This window comes from Bacillus rossius, chromosome 3, assembly GCF_032445375.1.
Source record: "Bacillus rossius redtenbacheri isolate Brsri chromosome 3, Brsri_v3, whole genome shotgun sequence".
Lineage (NCBI taxonomy): Eukaryota > Metazoa > Arthropoda > Insecta > Phasmatodea > Bacillidae > Bacillus > Bacillus rossius.
Genome location: NC_086332.1, coordinates 88809256 through 88832386, shown reverse-complemented (window position 1 = coordinate 88832386; position 23131 = coordinate 88809256). Strand labels below are relative to the sequence as shown.

At 37.0% G+C, this 23131-nt stretch overlaps 1 protein-coding gene across 1 annotated transcript in view; it reads right to left on the bottom strand.

Annotated features, from left to right (window-relative positions):
- Positions 1-23131, bottom strand: part of LOC134531016 (transportin-3) — a 110057-nt gene that overhangs the window by 17715 nt on the left and 69211 nt on the right. The window contains exons 13-14 of the mRNA XM_063366455.1: positions 19953-20093; positions 7550-7761 (exon numbers count right to left, since the gene is read on the bottom strand). Coding sequence (XP_063222525.1) covers positions 7550-7761; positions 19953-20093 — 353 coding nt within the window. The remainder of the gene's footprint in view (positions 1-7549; positions 7762-19952; positions 20094-23131) is intronic.

Below are 23131 nucleotides of genomic sequence, written 5' to 3'. Positions count from 1 at the left end.
AACAAACAAATACAATAGTTTTACCTAAACAGAAACAAGCGACGTTTCGGGAACTGCTATCTGCTCCCGTCCTCAGGCAGAGACGCACATGGTACGGAAACACAGGTGCGACTGAGAAGGGGCTGGAAAATGAGGGTATTTATCAGAGAAAGGGCTACATCTTGCTCAGCCAATGACAGACGAGCTGTCTCCCCATTGGCTGTGCACCATGTAGTTAAAGCGGATTGGTTATGGTGGGTTGAGTATTGGCTATTGTTTTGTGCTGCAGGGATGTTTCTCTCTTTATCAAAGGGATCCACATATTTTTTAATTCAATGCTCTGCTGGCTGAAAATATTTTTATTGCTAATAATGAAGGCTGAGTCTTTGATTTTCCTTTTTATTTTATCGGATTCCTGTATGAGTGGTGTGGAGTCTTCCCAGAGAATTTTGTGGCTATTTTCCCATGTATGTTCAGCAAGTCTGGATTTTAGGGTTTCACCCTTCTTGCAGTTGTTTTTGTGTTCTTTGATTCGGGTGGATAGAGCTCTGCCAGTTTCACCTATGTACATGTGGCCACATTCACAGGGGATTTGATACACACAGTTGTAAGTTTGTAATTTTTCTGTGGCTGGTTTCACCTTGGTAACAATACTTTTAATAGTAGATTTAGAACGGAATGCTGTTTGAAGTCCATATTTATTTCCTAGGCGTCTTATTTTTTCTGAAAGCCCTTGAACATATGGAATAACTAGGGTTCCTGCAGGTTTCTCAGTTTCTGTGGATTTGAGTGTTTTGTTGGATTTCAAATGCTGTTTGATGGTGTTGACAGGGTAACCATTGGCTATGAGTTCTTTTTTTATATGATTGTGTTCAACCGCAATAGATTTCTCATCAGAACAAATAATCTCAGCTCGGTTGGTTAGTGTGTGAATTATGCCAGTTTTTGTTGTTTTGGGATGGTTGGATGCAAAATTAAGGTATTGGCCTGTGTGCGTAGGTTTCCTGTATACTTTTGTTTCCAGGCTGTTGTTTTTTCTGCTGACTAGTACATCCAGGAAAGGAATGCTACCTTTGGTTTCTTTTTCATATGAGAATTTTATTGATGGCCTCAGAGAGTTGAGGTGGTTCACAAATTCCTCCAAAGTTTCAGGTCCATGTTGCCAGACAGTGAAGGTATCATCCACATAACGGAGCCAGATTTTTGGAGGGCTATTACTTTTGCTAAGTGCTTCTTGCTCAAAGTTTTCCATAAATATATTGGCCATAAATGGTGAAAGAGAAGAGCCCATTGCCATGCCATCGGTCTGTTTGTAGAAAATATCCTTGAACTGGAAATATGTTGTGGTGACACAGAGGGTAATCATTTCCATGATGGATGGGATTGGTATTATAGTTCTGTCCTTTAGGGTTGGATCAGCTTCCAATTTCGCCTTGACAATGCTGAGTGTTTCGGCTACTGGCACATTAGTGAAGAGGCTTTGGACATCAAAACTCACCAGGGTATCATTGTTTTCTATTTTCAGTGTTTTGACTATAGAAATAAAATGATTGGAATCTTTGACAAATGTATCTGTCTGTCCTGCTAGTGGCTAGTGGCCAGAAACTATCAAAATATCTCCTGAAAATTGTTGAGCCACTAGCAGGACAGACAGATACATTTGTCAAAGATTCCAATCATTTTATTTCTATAGTCAAAACACTGAAAATAGAAAACAATGATACCCTGGTGAGTTTTGATGTCCAAAGCCTCTTCACTAATGTGCCAGTAGCCGAAACACTCAGCATTGTCAAGGCGAAATTGGAAGCTGATCCAACCCTAAAGGACAGAACTATAATACCAATCCCATCCATCATGGAAATGATTACCCTCTGTGTCACCACAACATATTTCCAGTTCAAGGATATTTTCTACAAACAGACCGATGGCATGGCAATGGGCTCTTCTCTTTCACCATTTATGGCCAATATATTTATGGAAAACTTTGAGCAAGAAGCACTTAGCAAAAGTAATAGCCCTCCAAAAATCTGGCTCCGTTATGTGGATGATACCTTCACTGTCTGGCAACATGGACCTGAAACTTTGGAGGAATTTGTGAACCACCTCAACTCTCTGAGGCCATCAATAAAATTCACATATGAAAAAGAAACCAAAGGTAGCATTCCTTTCCTGGATGTACTAGTCAGCAGAAAAAACAACAGCCTGGAAACAAAAGTATACAGGAAACCTACGCACACAGGCCAATACCTTAATTTTGCATCCAACCATCCCAAAACAACAAAAACTGGCATAATTCACACACTAACCAACCGAGCTGAGATTATTTGTTCTGATGAGAAATCTATTGCGGTTGAACACAATCATATAAAAAAAGAACTCATAGCCAATGGTTACCCTGTCAACACCATCAAACAGCATTTGAAATCCAACAAAACACTCAAATCCACAGAAACTGAGAAACCTGCAGGAACCCTAGTTATTCCATATGTTCAAGGGCTTTCAGAAAAAATAAGACGCCTAGGAAATAAATATGGACTTCAAACAGCATTCCGTTCTAAATCTACTATTAAAAGTATTGTTACCAAGGTGAAACCAGCCACAGAAAAATTACAAACTTACAACTGTGTGTATCAAATCCCCTGTGAATGTGGCCACATGTACATAGGTGAAACTGGCAGAGCTCTATCCACCCGAATCAAAGAACACAAAAACAACTGCAAGAAGGGTGAAACCCTAAAATCCAGACTTGCTGAACATACATGGGAAAATAGCCACAAAATTCTCTGGGAAGACTCCACACCACTCATACAGGAATCCGATAAAATAAAAAGGAAAATCAAAGACTCAGCCTTCATTATTAGCAATAAAAATATTTTCAGCCAGCAGAGCATTGAATTAAAAAATATGTGGATCCCTTTGATAAAGAGAGAAACATCCCTGCAGCACAAAACAATAGCCAATACTCAACCCACCATAACCAATCCGCTTTAACTACATGGTGCACAGCCAATGGGGAGACAGCTCGTCTGTTATTGGCTGAGCAAGATGTAGCCCTTTCTCTGATAAATACCCTCATTTTCCAGCCCCTTCTCAGTCGCACCTGTGTTTCCGTACCATGTGCGTCTCTGCCTGAGGACGGGAGCAGATAGCAGTTCCCGAAACGTCGCTTGTTTCTGTTTAGGTAAAACTATTGTATTTGTTTGTTTTTTCGTTTTGTCATGTTTTTTGTCTTGCTTCAACTGTTGTGCTGAATTATTTTGGGTTTCAATATTTTTGTGTTGTCATCATTTGTGGGGATTTTTTCGTTCTCTTAGTACATTTTTCTTTGTTTTTTCTTTGTTTGCTGACCATATTCCTGTTTCGGAATATTTTGTGGTGTTCATATCCTTGTTGACAACAGCAATTGTTTGCTTAATTTTGTGTGTTTTTTGTATCTTTTTTTGAGTATTTTTATTTTTATTTTTATTTATTTATTTTATTTATTAGTTTTTCTTCAACAGAAAAAGTTCTTAGCAATGGCGTATGTCCAAAAACTTACATCAAGTCTGATTCTGTGTTTCTTGCATCACCATGTGCGCTCGAATGTCGGACTGTTTAATGGCCTGTCTTCAGTGTCTTCTTTTGTGAAGAAAAGTGGAATGCAGAATATGACACTTCATTACTTCCGATATTGAAAAACAGTTTTTCTTACTCTCGGAAAATGTTATAACAGTGTTCCATGCAGCTGCAGCCTCATTCCAAGTGACGTCTGTATCATCACTACCATCATCACTTTCATCCCCAATAGTTTCAGGTTCGTTGGAGGGGTTTTTCATCGCATCTATTATCTCTTCTGTTGTAACTGACATGGCAACAGGAATGTCTTTGTCGACCTGTAGCCACTCATTTAGATCTGTCACGGACAGTGTGTTCACAGGATTTTCCTTGTCAGCACATTCAACCATTTATACAATTTCCGTGTATGTATTGTCTGTGTGTCCTGACACGTCTCCACCTCCGAACCCTAGGAAGTCTTCCTAATTGTCCTCGTCGTCCGTCACGTCTTCGATTGTTGTTGTACACCATAGTTTGCGCCAAGCTTTGTGTATAGCTTCGTTTTTCAAAGAACTCCACGCACAAGACACATTACGTATAGTATCTTTTAAGTTGTATTTCTTTTGAAATTCAATTATTTTGCCATCATAGTTAACTGCCTGATCAACTGCCTCAGGAAATCACGTATGTATAGCATTTTCAGATTTTGAATGACACCCTGATCTATGGGCTGAATCAAGCTAGTCACATTTGGGGGCAAGAACATTGCCGATATGTTGCCTTTCTTGAGTTATTGTGCAAGTGGATGAGCACGGCAGTTGTACAACAATAACACGACCTTGCTATCTTCTGGCAGTCATTTCTCTCTCAAGTTTTCCTTTACACTAAACATTATTAAACCAAGCAAGAAAAATTTCAGCAGTCATCCAAGCATTACTTTTGAGCTCCGTAATCAACAGGCAAGTGAGTGACGTTTTTCAAACACCTTAGTTTTGAATACTTTCCGATGACTGCGAGTTTTACTCTGTGTGTACCTGCCGCATTTGCACAAATGAGTACTGTCACACATTCTTTATTTTGCTTAAATCCAGGCACAGAAGTTTCGTTACCGCCAGCTAATGTTGTTTTTGGCAGACATTTCCACAGCAGATCACTTTCATCCGCATTGTACACTTGCTCGAAGGTTAGGCAGTTTTCACTTACTAGTTTCGCAAAACTGGTACGAAATTCTTTCGCAGTATCTACATCAGTAGACTTCTGTTCGCCAGACACATCCAACTTCCTAATTCCGTGCCGGTCCTTGAATCTAGTTAGCCAGCCCTCTGAAAATGTACATGGTTCGGTGAGCTTCATTTTTACGTAGAACTCTTTCCGTTTTTCTATTAACATAGGTCCTGATAAGGCAGCACCTTCCAATCGTTTTAAAGAAAACCACTTGTACAAGGCACCGTCCAAGTCCTGCAGTTTAGCTGTGTGGAGCGTTTTGCAGTTATCAAAACCTTTTTCCAACTCGCTGTTTAACATAAACTTTTTAAGCTTAGCACTACTTTTTTTAATGTCATAAACCGTAGTCTCGCCGATGCCATATTCGTCCCTGATGACAGCCACCTTTATACCACGTTCCAACTTTTTGCAAATTTCCACCTTTTGTTTTAGTGTTAACGTCACGTTGACCTTGGAAGTGCTGGGCTAGTACCGTTAGATAGCTGCCACTCTGGCAGCGCAGTGCAGCACAACACTAATTGGGAAGCAGCAGCTAGGCGCGGCCGCGCGGCACTGTGAATCGTGACATACACGTCAAAACAGTAACAATCATGTCACTTCGGAAATACCTCTGATTTCTAAGAACTTCGGATTCTCGAGCCACGGACTGGCGAAAGTTTACTGTACTGATAAATTCAGGGTGTGCTGGTAGCAAAATCAAAAGACTGCATTTTCACCTGCATTTTTTCACACAGCGTGCTAAGACGCATAATGGCTGGGTGGTGCGTTTCTCTTCCCCCTTTCTCATCCTGAACAGGTGACTTCCATGGAGGTTTCCCCCCCCCCCCCCCCTCTTTGACGCATGCGCAGAGCTGATAAGTAGTTTTGCTCAGGGTCAATGGTAAGTGTTTTAGCCATCTTAGTCTTCGAGCTTCTGACGGGGCAGTTTGGGTTCTAGTATCTTCCCTAGTTATGTGGGAGTTGTTATGCGCGAGAGCAGCGTGCTTGGGTAAGTAGTGGAATTCTCATTAAAATTGCTAAGATAAGGATATGTATCTTCTGGCCCTGCTCTGGGAAAATTTTCACTACAATTCTGAATAGTGCGCCTGAGAGAAGACCCTTATATATTTCAGGCCCATTCTCCAGAGGGGTCAGGATTTCTGTTATGACTTTGACCTTTGTGAGACATTTGATGTATCTTTGTTTGTGTCTCACATGACAAGACGTGTTAAAGTTTGCACTGCTTCATTGCATCGTTGTTTGTGCTTTGAGCAGTACTGTACCGAGACCAGGGTTTGTATGTTGAAACGTGTTGTACTTTCGTAGCTTGGTGGAAGAGCCACAGTGGCACAGGTTGGCATGTTTTAAGATTGAATCAGGGTAGGCTAGAGATTACATTCTGGCTTGGTTGTCCAAATTACATGATACACTTGCTATCATGATGTTATGTTTCTACTAGTAAAAGACATTCTGTATGTAGTAATTTATGCATGCAGAGGAGTAACTGGTATGTTGTAGCTAAGGTCAGTAGAATCATGTTATACCAAACCCTTGTATTTGAGTCATTCCATATCAAATCAACCAATGAAAAATTAATTTAGAAACTTCATGTTTCAGATTTTCATGTTTTTTGTATATTGGTAATATCAACTAAATACATTATAAATCTATTTTTTTCTAAAAAAAATTTCGAGTATTTTTTTGGTATAAATTTTAGAAAATTGCAAAAATAGCCAATGTTAGCAATGTTTTGGATCACTCAAATACTTGTAGGTTTCCAACCAATGGTGCTAGAAGGCTGTTTGACAGCTAATTTTAAAGGTCATTGAATGGGCTTCAATTTGTTATGTAACATGACCAACTTCAGAAAAACAAAAAAAAATTAATTGCTTTCAAAATTTTTAATAATGAATTTCTAAAAAACAGCATATTGAATTTTTTTTTTTTAAAGTATGTTATTTCTACATATATTGGTTAGATTTGTGCCAAATTTCAAGGTGGAGAATCTATGGGATCATGAGTAAATAAAAATGAGATGTTTAGTAGATGCAGTTGGACGTTATAGATTTTTGGAAGACAACATTGAAAAACTGCAAAACAACAATCCTGCATAATGTTATTTACCAGCTTTATTAGCATACGTCCCAAAATGACAATTCTCTAGCGTTGTTTCTTCCTCAGCAATTAAATGTTCGAAATTACCAAGGCAGAAGTTTTGGCTTCAAGTAACCTTCAGTTTTTAATTAATGCATTTAGCTCTGGTTTAGATACCATGCCGCCTTAAGAAATAGTTGCAGCAAGGAAGAGTAGTATAATTTTACATCAAATTTTGACTTAGTAAAGTAATCAAATTTTATTGTTACAGACTAAAATTTTTTTTACAAGTTATAAATTACGGATAACAAATCTTACCTTATATTCATCCAGTGTTCTTTGATTAAACATTTGATCAATATGATAATACAAAGAACGTGATCTTGCTGAACAGATGTAGCCTAAGTTCAAAGCACATGATCTTGCTGAAAGGATGTAGCCTAAGTTATAACTGACAAGTTATGAACCACACCCTTAATTCATCAATACCATTCGCCACTTCCAATGTTCACAAACTGTTTTAAACTATGACTTACAGTAATTGATTATTTTCCAAATGTTTTATGTATGTGTAATTCAGACCATAGCTAGCCGGTGAGGTCTTGAATTGTCATCAAATATCGAGTACAAATCCAGTTCTTTAAACTTACCAGCTACTTTTGGTAAAATTTAAGAATTAATTACTGCTTGACACTGTATCAAGAAATGTCTAGTATTTGAAGCAAGCATGCCTGTGTACCTGGCACACAGGCGGAAGAGGTCGTCCACCGTGTCGGGGTGGTTCTTGAGGCCGCTGGGCTCCTGCAGGACGCGGAAGGCCGGGCCGATGAACGCCTGCAGCATGTCCAGGAGTCCTTGCACGCAGCCGGGCTCCGACGCATACTCGTCCACCAAGATGCTGCCCAAGTACAGGAAGCAGCTGTGCTGGTTCAACTGGTATATGCTCACTATCTGCAAGCACACGTCATGCCGTGACTAACATCTTCCACGTCCCAAGTCCCTAGCTTTAATTTACACTTTTCTTTACACTGACTTTAATTGGAAATTAGCACAGCTAAAGAAAAACATTCTGAGTGTTATAACATAAATGCTATTAAAATGATTGCATTTTGGGAAACAATTATAATGTATTTACCCGAATAAGCTGTGCCAAATTTTTCGTAAAATGTGTGTTGGAAAATCATGGGGTACAGCTTATTCTAAATTTGACAATGCTGAATAGCACAATGCACAGTTGACTTGCTATTGTCTGATGGACAACGAACATCTTGCATATGGTTTGTGTATGTTTCTATGAGAAAAACGTTGCAATAATATCTGATTGATTGAGGTTGCAATCATCTACGTTTGCTGAAAAAATCTAAAGTGATTAAGAAGGCTCAGGAAATGGGAAATCGTTCTGTGAGAAGAAAGGGTGTCGTGGAAAGTCGTATACATGACTGGAGGGGGGAAAAATATGTTTTTGAGTGATGGTGTACTGCAATAAAATTTTTATTTTAAAAGTGAGAATTTGTTGCATGTGTTTTTCAGTAATTTTGCAATTTATTTTGTTATAAGCTTTGTAACAAGGCATTAATTTCTGTCATTCATGGCTGGAATGTTAATGGTGCCTAACTACAGTAATAAAACATATGCAGTTTATCGTATGGAGTTTTGTCTAGTCATTTTTGCATCACTGTTAATTATTTGATTTGAATTAACTTTTTGACATCATGCCTTGCATGCCCCTGTAATTTTCACGTGATCTTCCTACTCAAATTTCTCCCTAGTGTAGGTACCTGTAAGGCAGAGCTATTGTAATTTATATTTGGTCTATGTTAAGGTTTATTAGTTGATTTATGTCATATAATTCTGAAGTAAAATATTGTATGATGTTAAAACATGTTAAAAACAATCACGCAAGCCAAAATTTTTAGTATGTCTGTCAAGTTTGTGTATTACAGAGATGCCAACCTTGTGGAGTGCCTGTCAGTAGTGAGTAACATTTGGCATAATAAAAAGTGAGGCAGGGAGGGGGGGGGGGGGGGAACCCTCTCCCGGGAAAATTTTGTTTAGTAATTGCAAAATGGTGCTATTTAAACCATTTTCCTGGTAGAAATACCAATATTATTTTAATAAATATTTTCTGAAATAGGAGACTGGGGAGGGTTGATACCGTATTTGAACAAATAATGTCTGCTAATTACATAAAACAATCAAAACACGGCCTTAAATCCGTGTAAGATCTCCGATACTGCTGATTCGGTAGCCCGCTAGATTTCTTCAAACTTGAAGGCTTGCACATATTTTCAGTGATAGAACATTTACGTTTCGACATTTTATGTCATATCGCAAATAACACGCCAAATGTAGTGTAGCATACACACGGAATCAATACACACTTAATTGACACACCAGAAAATAACAAAGCAAAACAAAACGGCATAGATATATTAAGTCATTACTGGACACTTGAAAACAAAATGTTAAGAAACGTGAGTCTAGGGCATTTTGTTTCACAAGTGTGACATCACACATGCATATATCTATGGAACCACGAACACAACATACCGCATATTGCTGAGACGTGACGTAAACAAACCGAAAACCATAAAATGCATTAAATCCGTAGTTTTAACCTACCATCCGTATTGCCGTAGTCAAGTAAAGAAAATCGTAGAAACTACGGAAAATCTGTAGTACTTGGCATCTCTGGATTTATACCAGCCCTCGTTGCTCTATAATATAACTTAATACTGCTCATTTTTTTTGCATAGCCGTCATGCTTATGTATTTTGTCGAGCACTCAATAGTTTTTCTACATTTAAATTTAAATTTAAATGTTTTTCTTAATGCTTATTTATTGTTTTTCTTATTGAAATCTTAAGGATTTTATGCCAGTTATTTATGGCTTTGTTTATAATAATTTTATATTTTGGATTCGTTCATTTTTATTAAATAGAGAAAATCTTTACATTATAGAGATGGATCTGTCCCAGTTCTCGATTCCACCAGTTCTCAGCAAAATTAACCGGCACCAAGAACTGTAAATATGTCAGTACCAGTACCCGGGAAAGCATAACAGCTAATCCTTTTCCCGGTGAAATAAAAGACTCCCGGTCAATCTCTCCTTTCCTTCCTCCGGTCAATCTCTCCTTTCCTTCCTCCGGTCAATCTCTCCTTTCCTTCCTTCTCCACCTTGCGCTAGCCGCCTAGATTAAAAGGCAGGAAGTGTCATGAAAAGGCAGGAAGTGTTGTAAAGTAAACAAAAGAGTTCTTTGTGCAAAGATCACCACTTTTTTTCCCCTCCACTTTTCACTACCAGATAGAGATGTTCATTACAACTAAAAGTAGACCTATGGAAAGATAACACAGGCTCAATGTATTTTTAAAACTTATCAAAAAATAAACTACCATTTACAACTTTTTTTGTAAATGATTTTATTCCCGAATGTTTGTATCTATTCACGAATATACCTAAAATTTTAGATATTTAATTTTGTCTTTAATCAAACCAGAAGCAAACGCACGATAACAATAGTAGATACGTTGAACCACAGATATGGTGCACTGTGTCACATATGGTACACTATGTGGAATTCAGTGTTACAAATTATCATTTGCTATAGCCAATATAATGGTGTGTGACGGCAGATTATTACCGTGGCGCTTCGCTGGAACGATGGTGGAAGGCAGACATTACATATTACATATTTGGCTTGATTTCATACAACTAGCATTTGAAAAATTATACATCTCACTTTTTACTGTTTTTTTTTTTAACTTTAAGAAACAATTATTGTTATTAAAACCTGTTAGTTAAAAAAAGACCCATTTTTAAGATTTAAATGAAGTCACATCACTGGTGTACGGCAGAAGCTGACTTCAAGCAGGAAGGAAAGATAACCAAGTATCTGGAGGCCCCTGCTGATTCATTATTCAAAACCAAAACTTCCTTTTTTCTGTCCATTGGCCCTCGCTCTAAAAGCCTTCAAGACAACAAGACCAGTACTTTACACTGCCTCTATCATTCCTCTAGTGATGGCTGGCTGAGTTTTTTCATCACTCCCACCGATAAAGTCCACCAACATTTCAAAGTGAAATTAGGTTAGTAGCATTAAAACACATTTCATTTTTAATTTAAATATTTTAACTGACATTTGTTTAATTATTGTAGCTGACTTCATCCAACCAACCGTAAACTTAGTATAATCATACAATTTTCCAGAAGTTACTACATTCCATGTTTTATTTTTCCGTTATTGATGTTTTACATATTTACATGACTTGCAAGAAATTTTTTGATGTCTTTCAACTCTCATTCTTACTATTGAATTCTACATTCGTATTCGAGAATAATTTGATAATCGTATGTGTGTTTGAATCAAACTAAAAAAAAATTATGTTTGCTCAGGCTTAAATATAACATATATAAATAAATTTTTTTTACTGCTAATATTATTTGCAGCAAGTAAGTCAGTTTTTACTAAAAATGTAATGTAATTACGTCCAGCGTATTTTTTCAAATGTTGAATTTAATGTGTTTGGATACCGTGATCTTCAGGGGTCAGCTAGATGCTACCTATTTCTGCAACCCACTACTCAATTTTGCTGAAGCATTTTGACACTATTAATCAATGCCTATTATTTGAATAACTATTAAACATTGGCTTACGTGAAAATACCAGAAAAAACAGTGCCTAATTTTTTTGTAAAACTTAACAAAATACACAGCAAAGCTGCATTGTGCGGGTTGTGAGTTCATGATCATCTACAGCTGCTAAAAAATATATTAAATTATTTTAAAAAATTAGAAAAAAGGAAATTGTGCTGCAGAATAAAGTAGGCTGTTGCAGTAAGTTGCATGTGTGACTGGAAAAAAAATATTAAATTTGTTTTGAATGGTGATGATATTCTAATAAAAATTTTACATGAAACGTGAGAATTTGTTGCAAGTGCTTTTTCAGCCATTTATACATTTATTTTGTTTATAACATTAGCAAAATAGCATTGATTTCAGTAAACATACAATCTGTGGTCATTTTACATTCATGACGAGTTTATCCATGCTTTATGGTAAACACAGTACCACATTCACAGCTTTTTGATAAATAAATTGTTTACTTCATATCTTAATAGATGTGTATTTACATTATTTGTACTGGAAATATTGCTTCATTAATACTCCTGTTACAAGAGTAAAAATATTTTTTAAAAAAATGGCAGCCATAACATTGGTACTGGGAATGCTATTTGGTTGACATAAAACCACAAAGACAATATTTTTTTATATGAGTAAGCCCAGAATAAACATTTTTAAGATACATGAAAATTTGGTTTGGTTCCAAGTCTTATTGTTGACAACAATTATTTTTGGGTATGAGCATGCACTTTTCGTGTTTATTTGTTCACAGAATTCGAGGTTATTTTTCTGGAAAATCGGTGTTATTTTTCTCTGAAAGGGAGGTTATTTTGACTACCAAAATGGATAACATTAATACCAATTTCATATCTCAAGTGTCGTGAAAATTGTTTTAACACTTGATACACACCAAATACTAACTACTTAATATTACAAAAGATGACATTAAAAAGGTATAATTGAAATTGAATGTCCAGTATTTGGAGAATTATGAAGTTATTTCTCAATTCTTATTTAAATACTTAATGTACTCACTGAATAGTTCACTTCAAACCATTGGCAAACTGGGACCTTACTGCTTCAAAATTATTACAACACTTAATCAACAAAGCAAACACTATTTAAAATGAATGTTAACTTAAAATAATTGAATATCAATTAAAAACAACACAGTAAGTAGGCTATACTCAGTAAGTTATTCACAGCTCAAATGTTCAAAAGAAAATATGGCCATTCTTGCAAGTTTTGACTCTGTGAGTGTTGTTGTTCTATCCGTCAACACTGTATTGTACAAAGACAAGAACCGTTCACAGTCAACATTGGCACAAGGGAACCAAATCGCTTCGAAACACTTGGTCGCAAAATCTGGCCTCGTTAATTGCACAACTCTCAAAGCTGTGAGAATGTCTGGGCGATTACTTTCTGAAACCTGCTGGTTCAGTGCCGCTTGCAACTGACAGAAACCTGAAGTTATTTCTTCAGTATCCAGTGTAGTAAAACCAAAACTATTTCTAATATATTCAACCAGGCTTGGGTTTACTGTTGCTAGGATGATATATTTTGGATCCAATACTTTAAGGTGTTCAAACATTTTGTTGCTGGGATCCTGTGCCATTAAAGAAGTCAACTTTGCTTGGGCTTGTGAAACTATTCTTTGAAGTGACAGTTTTGCTTCTGCTGCCTTAGTTGGGGTAAGAGACTCTAGTGCACTTTGGGTGCTATCAAAGTAAACACCATTTCAAACAGCTGTGTAGCATTCTTTGAGATGCTCCAGTTCACCATGTAGCACATGTGAAGTTAGATATGATGAACCCAACAACTTTAGCATCAAATCCACCAATTCCTTGGCATGCTCCTTTACAAAAATTGCTTGTACATGAACAGCTGTCAGATGCTGTTTGCTGATGGCACTGAAGTATTCTACACCAGCATTCTGAAGCGCTTTGATCTCGTCTTTTTGGCAGAAGTCAGCAATATCAAGCAAATAATCTGCAAGGTAAAACACAGATGTGAACCAAGAGTTCCACCTAGTAATTACAGGAATGGGGAACAAAGGTCTATTCTCTCCGTACTTCTCTTCCAGGAAACTTGCGTACAGGTGCCGCCTCTTCCTAGTATTCAAAAAAATGTTCTTTACCTTAACAACTGTAAGATTCAGCTCGGACAGTTCTTTGATCCACACCCCACCAACAAGATTGAGTTTATGTGGCCAGCACTGTACATACTGTAAATGATCGCCAACAATGATTTCCAAAGCTTTGCTGCACTTGACCATGTACTTTGCAGAGTCTGTAACTAAGGATCTCACATTGTCATATTGATGTCGTACTTATGCAAGGAATCAACAATTGCTCTTGTGCACGTAGTTGCATTAGCTACAGCTAAAAAATGTAAACCACCCACAACAATTTGTGGCTTATCAAAATCATCAACAAAAAAACGAAATAAAACAACAAACACAACACACATATTCCCATACAATATGTCGTTTCATCACAAAACACATCCACTAGTTTCTCTTTCAGGACTCTCTTTAGGTCTTCTACTTGCTGGTGTGCCAAGTCTTCCACGCATTTTTCTCTCAAAGTACGTGCATTCGGCAAATTACCAGCTCCTTCTATGTACTTATCGAGCCATTTCTTAATGTTGGGATTATCAAGTTTTTGTAAAGGTATATTTGCTTTAATGAAAGCCTCTGTGGTGTCCTTGATGAAGTTAGTCTTGAAATCTGTCTTCTATGTGATGTTACTGAAAGATGCCTATATCGAACACTGTCGTTTTACACTTTGCTCAGCAACACTTTCTTTTGCCCGTTTCTTATGTTTTTCACTGCCTATATGCTTCGCACACGAGTCTTTGCGGTCCCATGTCACAGACACATTACAAAAACGACAGAAAATGGTTTTTTCATCGCTTGCATACAAACTGTGTTGTGAAAACTCTCCGGCCCATTGTTTGGCAGTCACTACAGGTTTTGGCATTTTTGTGAACAAAAGTAATTACAGTAAATTAACGCAATTTTGTTAAAAATATTTATTACTTCGGATAAGTATGTAGAGCACAACTACCACGCCACGCAAGTTCAATTCATACCGTTTACAAGTTTGTCGTATTCAACCACGCGTGGGCACGGCCGTAAACAGCTTTGTTTTGTTGTGACTTCGTGTGAGTGTGCGTGAGCGTGACTGCGCGTGCAGCCTACTGGCTGCCAGCTGCACTGCTGCTGCTGTTTGCATCAGTGTGTGAGCTCAGCGAGTAACGACATGTTGTGTAGCTACTGCGTATTTGTTTGATGTTTTGTGTACAAGTGTATCAAACTATACTCACGTCTTTGCTTACATCGTTCAAGTTATTCAAAACATTCAATTTCGCCTCTATACATGTTTACACAGTTTTTCTTACCATAAATACTAGAAACATCATCACATGTTCGCGTGTGAGAGGAAGCAGTGCATCGTACTCCTAGTTGAATTATGACGGCCGTGTTGTGTTTACTAATTCTGCACCAGGTTAGGCCTACGTTACGGACTTCGTCAGAAGTACGTATTTTTAACATAGTTTAATAAAATAGTTATTTATAACGGGTTTATTTGTTTTCAAATGTTAAGATTCACGTAAAAATAGTATCCTATAATGTGGATATCGGGTTTATTAGTTTTAAAATGTTAAAATTCAAGTAAAAATTATTTTATTGCGAATTCATGATTATTCGCTTTAAAATGTCAAAATTCGCGTAAAAAATTGTTTTATCGCAAATGTGAATTTTGCCTACCCCTAGGTAAGATATAAATATTAGAGATGTTAAGGCTTATTACAAGGCACAGTTCATTTGAGTAAATATAATATGTAGTTATGTTGATCCTTTAATTATCTTAACAACGGATTTTATTTTGTTTCAATAAACAACTACTAGTGGGTGGCAACTCAAACAGGTCATTACTATATCCTCAAGTCAATTTTTAATTAGCACAATAGATAGTGCTATTAGACAGAACTAATTCTTTTGTAATTTCATAGAGAGCAGTAATATTTATAATCAAATAACAATTGAAATGTTTATTGTGAAAAATAAAAAAATAATGTAAAAAATATAAAAAACCTAAATTTTAATATTATTGAATATTTATAAAAATATTTTTCATAGAAATGACGGTTTACTAAAATGATAAACTTGCTGGAGGTCACTTATTTCAGCCTATGTTTCATGCAATTTTCATAATCGCTGCGCGATTCGTTTTCTAATTTCAATTATGTAACCTTTGCTGTTTTTTATTTAACAATTTTCTGTGGAATGCATTTATTTAAAACATCAAATTTATCGTACGCAGTTGCATAAAAAACTAGGCACTCCTACATGAGCCTGTAAATTTCTACATGTACAGTAAAACCTTTTTGTTGCGACCCCATTTATTGCGACCACCTCTCTATTACAACCCGATTTCGAGGAACCGTGAAAAAATTTCCAAAAATCCGAAGAAAATAGTACAGAAAATAAGTTTCTTGTGGTGTGTAGCGTGTTACTGCGTTTCTCTTGCCGAGAGCTGTACTGCCGTAGGCAGCGCATATCTAAAAATAGATACCACTTCCTGTCGACAGCTGTCAGCGCTTAACAACCCCCATTCCACGTCCCTTTGCCGGCAGGGTGCAGATAAAGGTTTTTGTGGCAACGTGATTACGTTTAGCTTTATGTGACTGTCTAGTGTGGTACGCAGTTAAGGCAAAGAAAGCTACCTGCTGGATTTCTCTTGATTTTGATTTTTTGATTACTATCGGTTGACAATACACAGCGACCGACTGGATGCACGCCCGCCTCGACGTGTTTTAACTGCCGCAGCCATGTTTATTTTGACAGCTCAAGCAATTATCTTTTCCCGTGGGTTGATAGAAAAAGGTCGCTTCACCCAGCATAAAAAAAAAGGCTACGCCACTTATTCCCCACGCAGGAAACACACTGGCTGCCGTCTGTCTACCCCGCATTTATCTTTCTTCTAACATTCCACGTCTCACCTCTCGCGCGAGCAATAACGAAGCGACCACGCATTTGGCCGTTTTATGCTTTGTTTGGTGACAGCAGTTTGATTTTATTCAGTATATTCCTTTTCATAGGACCCTTGCTATTAAAATACATTTATATTTAAGTTTGAAAGCTTGTAAATTCCTTGCCAGAGATGACTGAACTCGAACTTGGTGTGAAAAGTGACATATTTTGACCCCTCCCTCACCGCTTTAGTACCCCATTCATAATAGCCCAATTTTACGGGAGAAGGGAGGGTGAAAAGAGCATTTTCTCACTGAAGGTTTTTCAAAGGGGAGCGAAGTTGGGGTGATATAAGGGAGGACACTAGATGGTTTGTGTGTCTGGGAGGGATGAGCTAGCCTTGAAGAATGTTACCGAGAGGAGGGAGGGGTGAACTTATACGTCATGCAGCCGCTGCCGCCAGCCAACCGGGCTAGCTTCATGTGTGCCCACTCGCGTTGCAGAACCTACAGATGCCATATTTTTAAAGGAAATGTCCCATTATTTTTTTTGTTATTCTTACATGAACATTACTGGAAGTATTAAAGCTGACACAAAAATATGCTGCGTGTTAAAATTAACAGATTTTAATGATCTTTCATTTCGTTTTTATTTTTTTTCTGATTTTCACATTTTGGTCAAAATGTCCAATTTTTTGACGGTTCCTGAGAATGTATTCGTAAAATCACTGCTTCGTTAAATCCGGGGTTCGTGACATCGGGGTTCTAGTGTATTTAACTAAGGCAAGCAGAAAACGTACATGTAAACTAACCAGTAAAATTGAAATGTCTTTTGACATATTTTATTTAGAGGTGGCCTGTATGTCGACGGACTTGTCATGAAGGTTGAAGTGTGTTTAAAGCAAAGCCGTCTAGCTTTGTGAGTGACGGCATCCTGCTGGTTTCTTAGCGAGTAGCGGCTTGGGAATTGGGATGGGAGGGGGGGGTTTTGAAATAAACTAAAATTTCGGAAAACATCTATTACGACCCCCCTTCTATTACGACCCTATTCCTGGGAACTGTGAGGGGTCGTTTCAGAGAGGTTTGACTGTATACAAATTTATGTTTATAATCATACACATGAGTTTAGGCCACATTTCTTATGTTGTATACTAAGCAGCAGAAGTCTTATTCTAGTCATAAATGTTGTCCAATTTAACATATAGCCATATAAAATAAATCTTTTTTATTGAAGTGCTAATGTACACAAATAGCTTTGTGTAAGTTTACTTAAAAACTGACCTTGTATCTTGTTAGCAAAAGGTGATTCAATTTATATAGCATTCATAGGGGCCTGTTCTTTTTGCGATTGCGATTAAAGGACGATAAACGCGAAATCATCGTTAAATACAGTTTTTACGCGAAATCGCCATAACACTTTGTTTTTACACGAAATTTTGTATTAAAACGCGAAATCGCAGTGTTTTTACGCGAAATTTAAATACTGGTTAAAAGACGTGTCTCGTCAATGGTAAACAAACACCGCAACATGGCCGCCGAACATTAATCATAAATGCACTAAAGCATACAAAAGCTTACACACGCTCACGTTATAATGTTAAACCCAAAAATATTCTGTAAAAATACGCAAAACTACCGCGTTTATTTTCCTTTCCGGCATAATGTTTGGATAGATAAGACAAACAGGCGAAGTTTTAAAGCGTACGTACACCGCTCAGGGCACTGACGTCAGCTTGGAACAGCGACACCGGATAAATACAAAAGCAAGCAGATGATTGAGCGAACGGTGTTTGGAACAGCCTTACGTGAGTGGCCACATCACGTCAGCCGGGGGCGCTGGCATATAGTTGGAACAGCGTCGTAGTATCAAGCAGATTAAATCGCGCCAAAAAGTGGAAAAATGTAAACAAACATTAATTTTCGAATGGTGTGACGATGATTAGCTGGCCAACAGTTTTTATAGATTTTGTTGGGTCGTTACAACAACGCGGAAATACCATAACGCCGAATGTCAAAATTAACCACAAAGCCGAAATAACAACTGAATGAATTTGTGTGTGTTTCTTAAATGTACTTTAACGCCGAAATACCACAATCAAACCTAACCTTACCTTACTTACCTTACCTAGCCTAGCCTAGCCTAGCCTAGCCTAACCTAACCTAGTCTAACCTAACCCAACCTTTGTGGCAGCCCTGTAATGACATTTTTCGGCGTTGTGGTACACAGCAGTTTTCTAGCTGTCGTGATCAATTTGGCATTTCGGCGTTGTGGTGCGTCCTCGATTTTGTTAAAGGGATTAATAGTTTTCCAGATTAGTTTATGGGAACAAACTAATAATCAGTGTCTAAATCAAAAGTATTGTCATATAAATATATGTAACCTATTTGTTTAGGGTATTCAGTAATGAGTAGGTTCAAGTAAAATTATTTCACTTAAATAATTTTAGATATATTTACAGTAACACACGCTTTTTTTTTTTAGTTTTTAGTACCGCTTTTGTGTTTTTAAGTGAATTTTAGCACCGCTTTTGTGTTTTAAAGTGAATTTTAACACCGCTTTTGGTAATTTTTAATGACGAAATCTGAAAATTTTATTTACCACTTTCAGGGGGCCCTAAGCATTCAGTATTATAGCATTTGTGTTCATTTTTTTCTGTCTTGTTAACCTTAAATATAATTTATGTTGTACATCCTGTTGAGATCTTGAGTGAACACAAGTTTGAATGAAGTTAAGGGTCTGATATGTTGTGGTTTGGGGTTTGAAACAGTAGTGTAATACAATTATTTTCTTACGAGAGTTTTACAGAACCTACTTACAAGAATTAACATTTTACTACAACAGAAATTGGAGAACCAACGTGTGAAATAGAAAACTACTATCTTGGTACCTGCCTGAGAAACAAAAGAATTCAGATTATTGTCATTTGCAGCTGAACAGATGGCATTCTAAAAGTAAAATAAAGCTTAAATTATTTATTTAAATATTAATTATTATTATATATTATATATTATATATTATTATTTATTTATTATTATATATTTAAATAATTTTCTTTTGTTTCACAACCAATTAGGGTGAGTCAGTATGGTTTTTATAACTGATTCACGATTAGTTACAAATTTACAAATCAATTTTCAAAACATCATCTGCCCATAATAAATATACAAAATGAATAAGTATTCAAGTTGTCAAATAATTTAAAAATACAACTTGCTTTTAAAACAGTAGTATTTAAATTTCTGAGCCAATCTCTTGAGAGCAGTGGTAGATCTAGGATTTTGGTTTGGGAGGGGCTTGACCCAGCTGAGGACCATCTTATACAAATTTAAAATTTAAAAACATACTATAACTACCTACTTAAAATGGATTAGTAAGTATAATTGATGAAAATTGTAATTGCAGGTAGTGTAGTACTAAGAAAGTAGGATATTATTTTATTTTATTTGAGATTTGTCAGGGGTGGACCCAGATGGTTTTGGGGGGGCTTGAGCCTTGGGGAGTGAATGCCAAGCCACACCTCTAACAAACGAGGGCTGGACTGACCTGCTTGACGAGGGGTGCGAGGAGGTGTGCGGACTGCTTGCCCACGCAGCGGACAGCGAACCTCAGGCAGCGACAACACCGCTCCATCACCCTGTGGTCATTCTGGAACTTGCTGCACACGTTGGAGAGTATTGGCCATATCTGCAACCATAACCACCCTCTGTGCTGGCTTCAATTCACAGTTGGAGAGTGACAGTGTTCTAAGGCTGTGACCGGACTAAACAACAAATGAAGCGTTTTTACAACAACAATCCAAGCCAGCAAACCCTACAATTTTTTTTTTTTTAAACTGACATGCTACTATTTAAAATCTTTAAAACAATCTAACCAACTAAATAATAAAAATTAGCAAAAAAAAAATCATGTCAAATATGTGGTTGACATACGCTGCACAATGCCAAAACTCCAAATCTAGGAAAACTGAATTTTTTAACTCTAGTCTCATCATACCTGCCATACAATGTTCTTTTATACAGTACATATTTACCATATCACATAGTAAATTTGACTTCCATGCTGGTTCAAGAGGCAATCAAAAAAGTTATTAGTGATGCATTTTATTGACTGAGTATGTAGTGTAAAGTGTTTGCACTCCCGGGCTAAGGGTTTTTTGATGTGTTATTTTTTTACCGGGAAGGTATTTTTATTTGTGTTGGGAAATTGGGCAGAGTAAGATGTGGTGCAAGAGAATTTAGATTGAGAAGGTTGGTGTGGCCAGATGTGTTTTTTGATTTGTTTTGTATTTGAAAACAAAGGAGGGATATAACAATGGTGTGGGAGAGTGATGATGAAGCTTAATATGTTTGTCTTCCGTTGTGAATAAGAATAAAAAAGAACTCCACCAACCCAAGGCTCGACTTGAACGATCCCGAAGCATAACAGTAGTTTTCCAACTAAGCTCTTCAAATAGCTGACAGCTGTTTGAATGGCTTGGAGTTCCAGCGGAGGAAGTAAAAAATAGCCGGACAGCAGGAATGTGGAGAACAGCCAATTAAATTAAAACAGTTAAAGGTGCGAAAAATTTAGTAACGAACTTTATTGTTCATTATTAAATTTGCAACCAGTTTATGTTATGCATTTTTTTTTTTCTCTACGATCCATCATATTCAAGATATTTTTTCCGAGAAAGTTGTGAAAATGTAACATTCGTAAAATGAGAGCCAATTTTGGTATGAACCTGTGTAAAAGACATTTCATCTTCAAAACATCATAAATCACGTTATTTTTGAAGTTTATTGTAATTAAGAATAATTCAGGTTACTAAGAATAAGATATTAATCCAAAATCAGTGCGCTTTAATGACCTCATTGAGTCAAGAGTATGTAGCACTATGCAAAGAAGTTTGTGATGCTTATTGGTTAAAATATATTTTGAGTGACCTACATCTCCCATTAATACTTTTTTTAACTTTTTGAGGCCATTAAGAAATGCTGGAAAGTCATAGACTTTTAAACATACAGATGTTGAAAATCACATCAAAAATGTTTTATCTGCAAATGATGTAAGAATGAAATAACAGATGTGTTTTTATGCCTTATCCAGGGAGGAGTTATGTAGAATCAGAGAGCTAGTAGTCATAATTACATAAATATTTGACTGAGAGAACGTGTTGCCTGTAAGAATGAAACAGTGTAATGTACGTTTCCAGTTATGTTTTGTTGGTAACACTGCCTAGGGAAGTTGTGGTGTTTAGTATGTTTAGTACAGCAAAGTAAGGTAGTGATGCATGTGCATGGTCATGTGGAATGTGCTTGCACATGCATGCATGTGGATGTGGTGTGTAAAAATATGTAGCGGGATTTTATTTTAATTTACCTTAACAATACACAAACGTTAAACTTTCAAATGGCACTTTTCTATTTATGAGCTAGAAGCCTCTGACGGACAGTTGCAACAACTACAGTAAAACCTTTTTAATGCGACCCCATTTATTGCGACCACCTCTCTATTACAACCAGATTTCGAGGAACCGTGAAAAAATTGCCGAAAATCCGAAGAAAATCAGACAGAAAATAAGTTTCTTGTGGTGAGTAGCTTGTTACTGCGTTTCTCTTGCCAAGTGCTACCTGTCGACCGCTGTCAGCGCTTAACAACCCCCATTCCACGTCCCTTTGCCGGCAGGGTGCAGATAAAGGTTTTTGTGGCAACGTGTTTACGTTTAGCTTTTTGCGAGTGTCTAGTGTGGTACGCAGTTAAGGCAAAGCTACCTGCTGGATTTCTCTTGATTTTGATTACTATCGGTTGACAATACACAGCGACCGACTGGATGCACGCCCGCCTCGACTTGTTTTAACTGCCGCAGCGATGTTTATTTTTACAGCTCAAGCAATTTTTTAAGAAAAACCGCTAAATAACACCGAAATTACACAATACAAGTTTCTTATATTTTAATGTGAAAAGCTTGATAGTCAAGACTTGCCCGGGTCCTGGTTGATAAGCTGGAAAAATTTCCTGCCTTGCATTTCTACATGCTTCCTTTAATCAGCTTTAGGGCGCCGTCTGGTCAGCGTGTGTGTTAGTGAAGCGGGATGATAAGAGCGACGCTCAATGGTAGTTCTAGCGCGGTAAAACCTCTAAGTGCAAGGCTCTGAACTGGCGCGCAGTCATCTCGTTCCCGTCAGATAACTGTGAAATTTGAGCAGTGACCGTAACATTATATGGCAGAAAAATAAAGATAAAGGTGTAATGCATTTCCCTCTGATACTTGTAATGTTGCAGACCCTGCCCTCCTAATTAAATAATTTTTCTTTTAAACTATTTTCATGAATGTAAATATTTCTTAAAAAGTCTTTCTAATGATATTTTACCGTTTGTTATATATTTTAGGGTTGATATTTTTTCACTTGCTATGTTTTTAAGAAGGTATTTTGTATTTTATTAGACATTTTAAATCATAACTATTTTTTTGTATTTATTCACAAATGAGCCGCTGGACTAGGTTTTTGCATGTTTAGGCCTACTTTTTCAGGTTTTTTCTCAATAAGTTTAATTTTTGTAAAGTAATTTGTATTATGATTGCTGTTCTTAATTTTTATTAACGTGTTGTAATATAATTATAAATCACGGGACTGTGTCTGGGCTGGTGTGATGGTTAGAAAGAGAGGCATGAGAGGCCTGTAAGTGTAAGTGAGAAAGGAACAGTGCTTCCCCGCCAACCGAGATAAAGACGGTAATTCCCC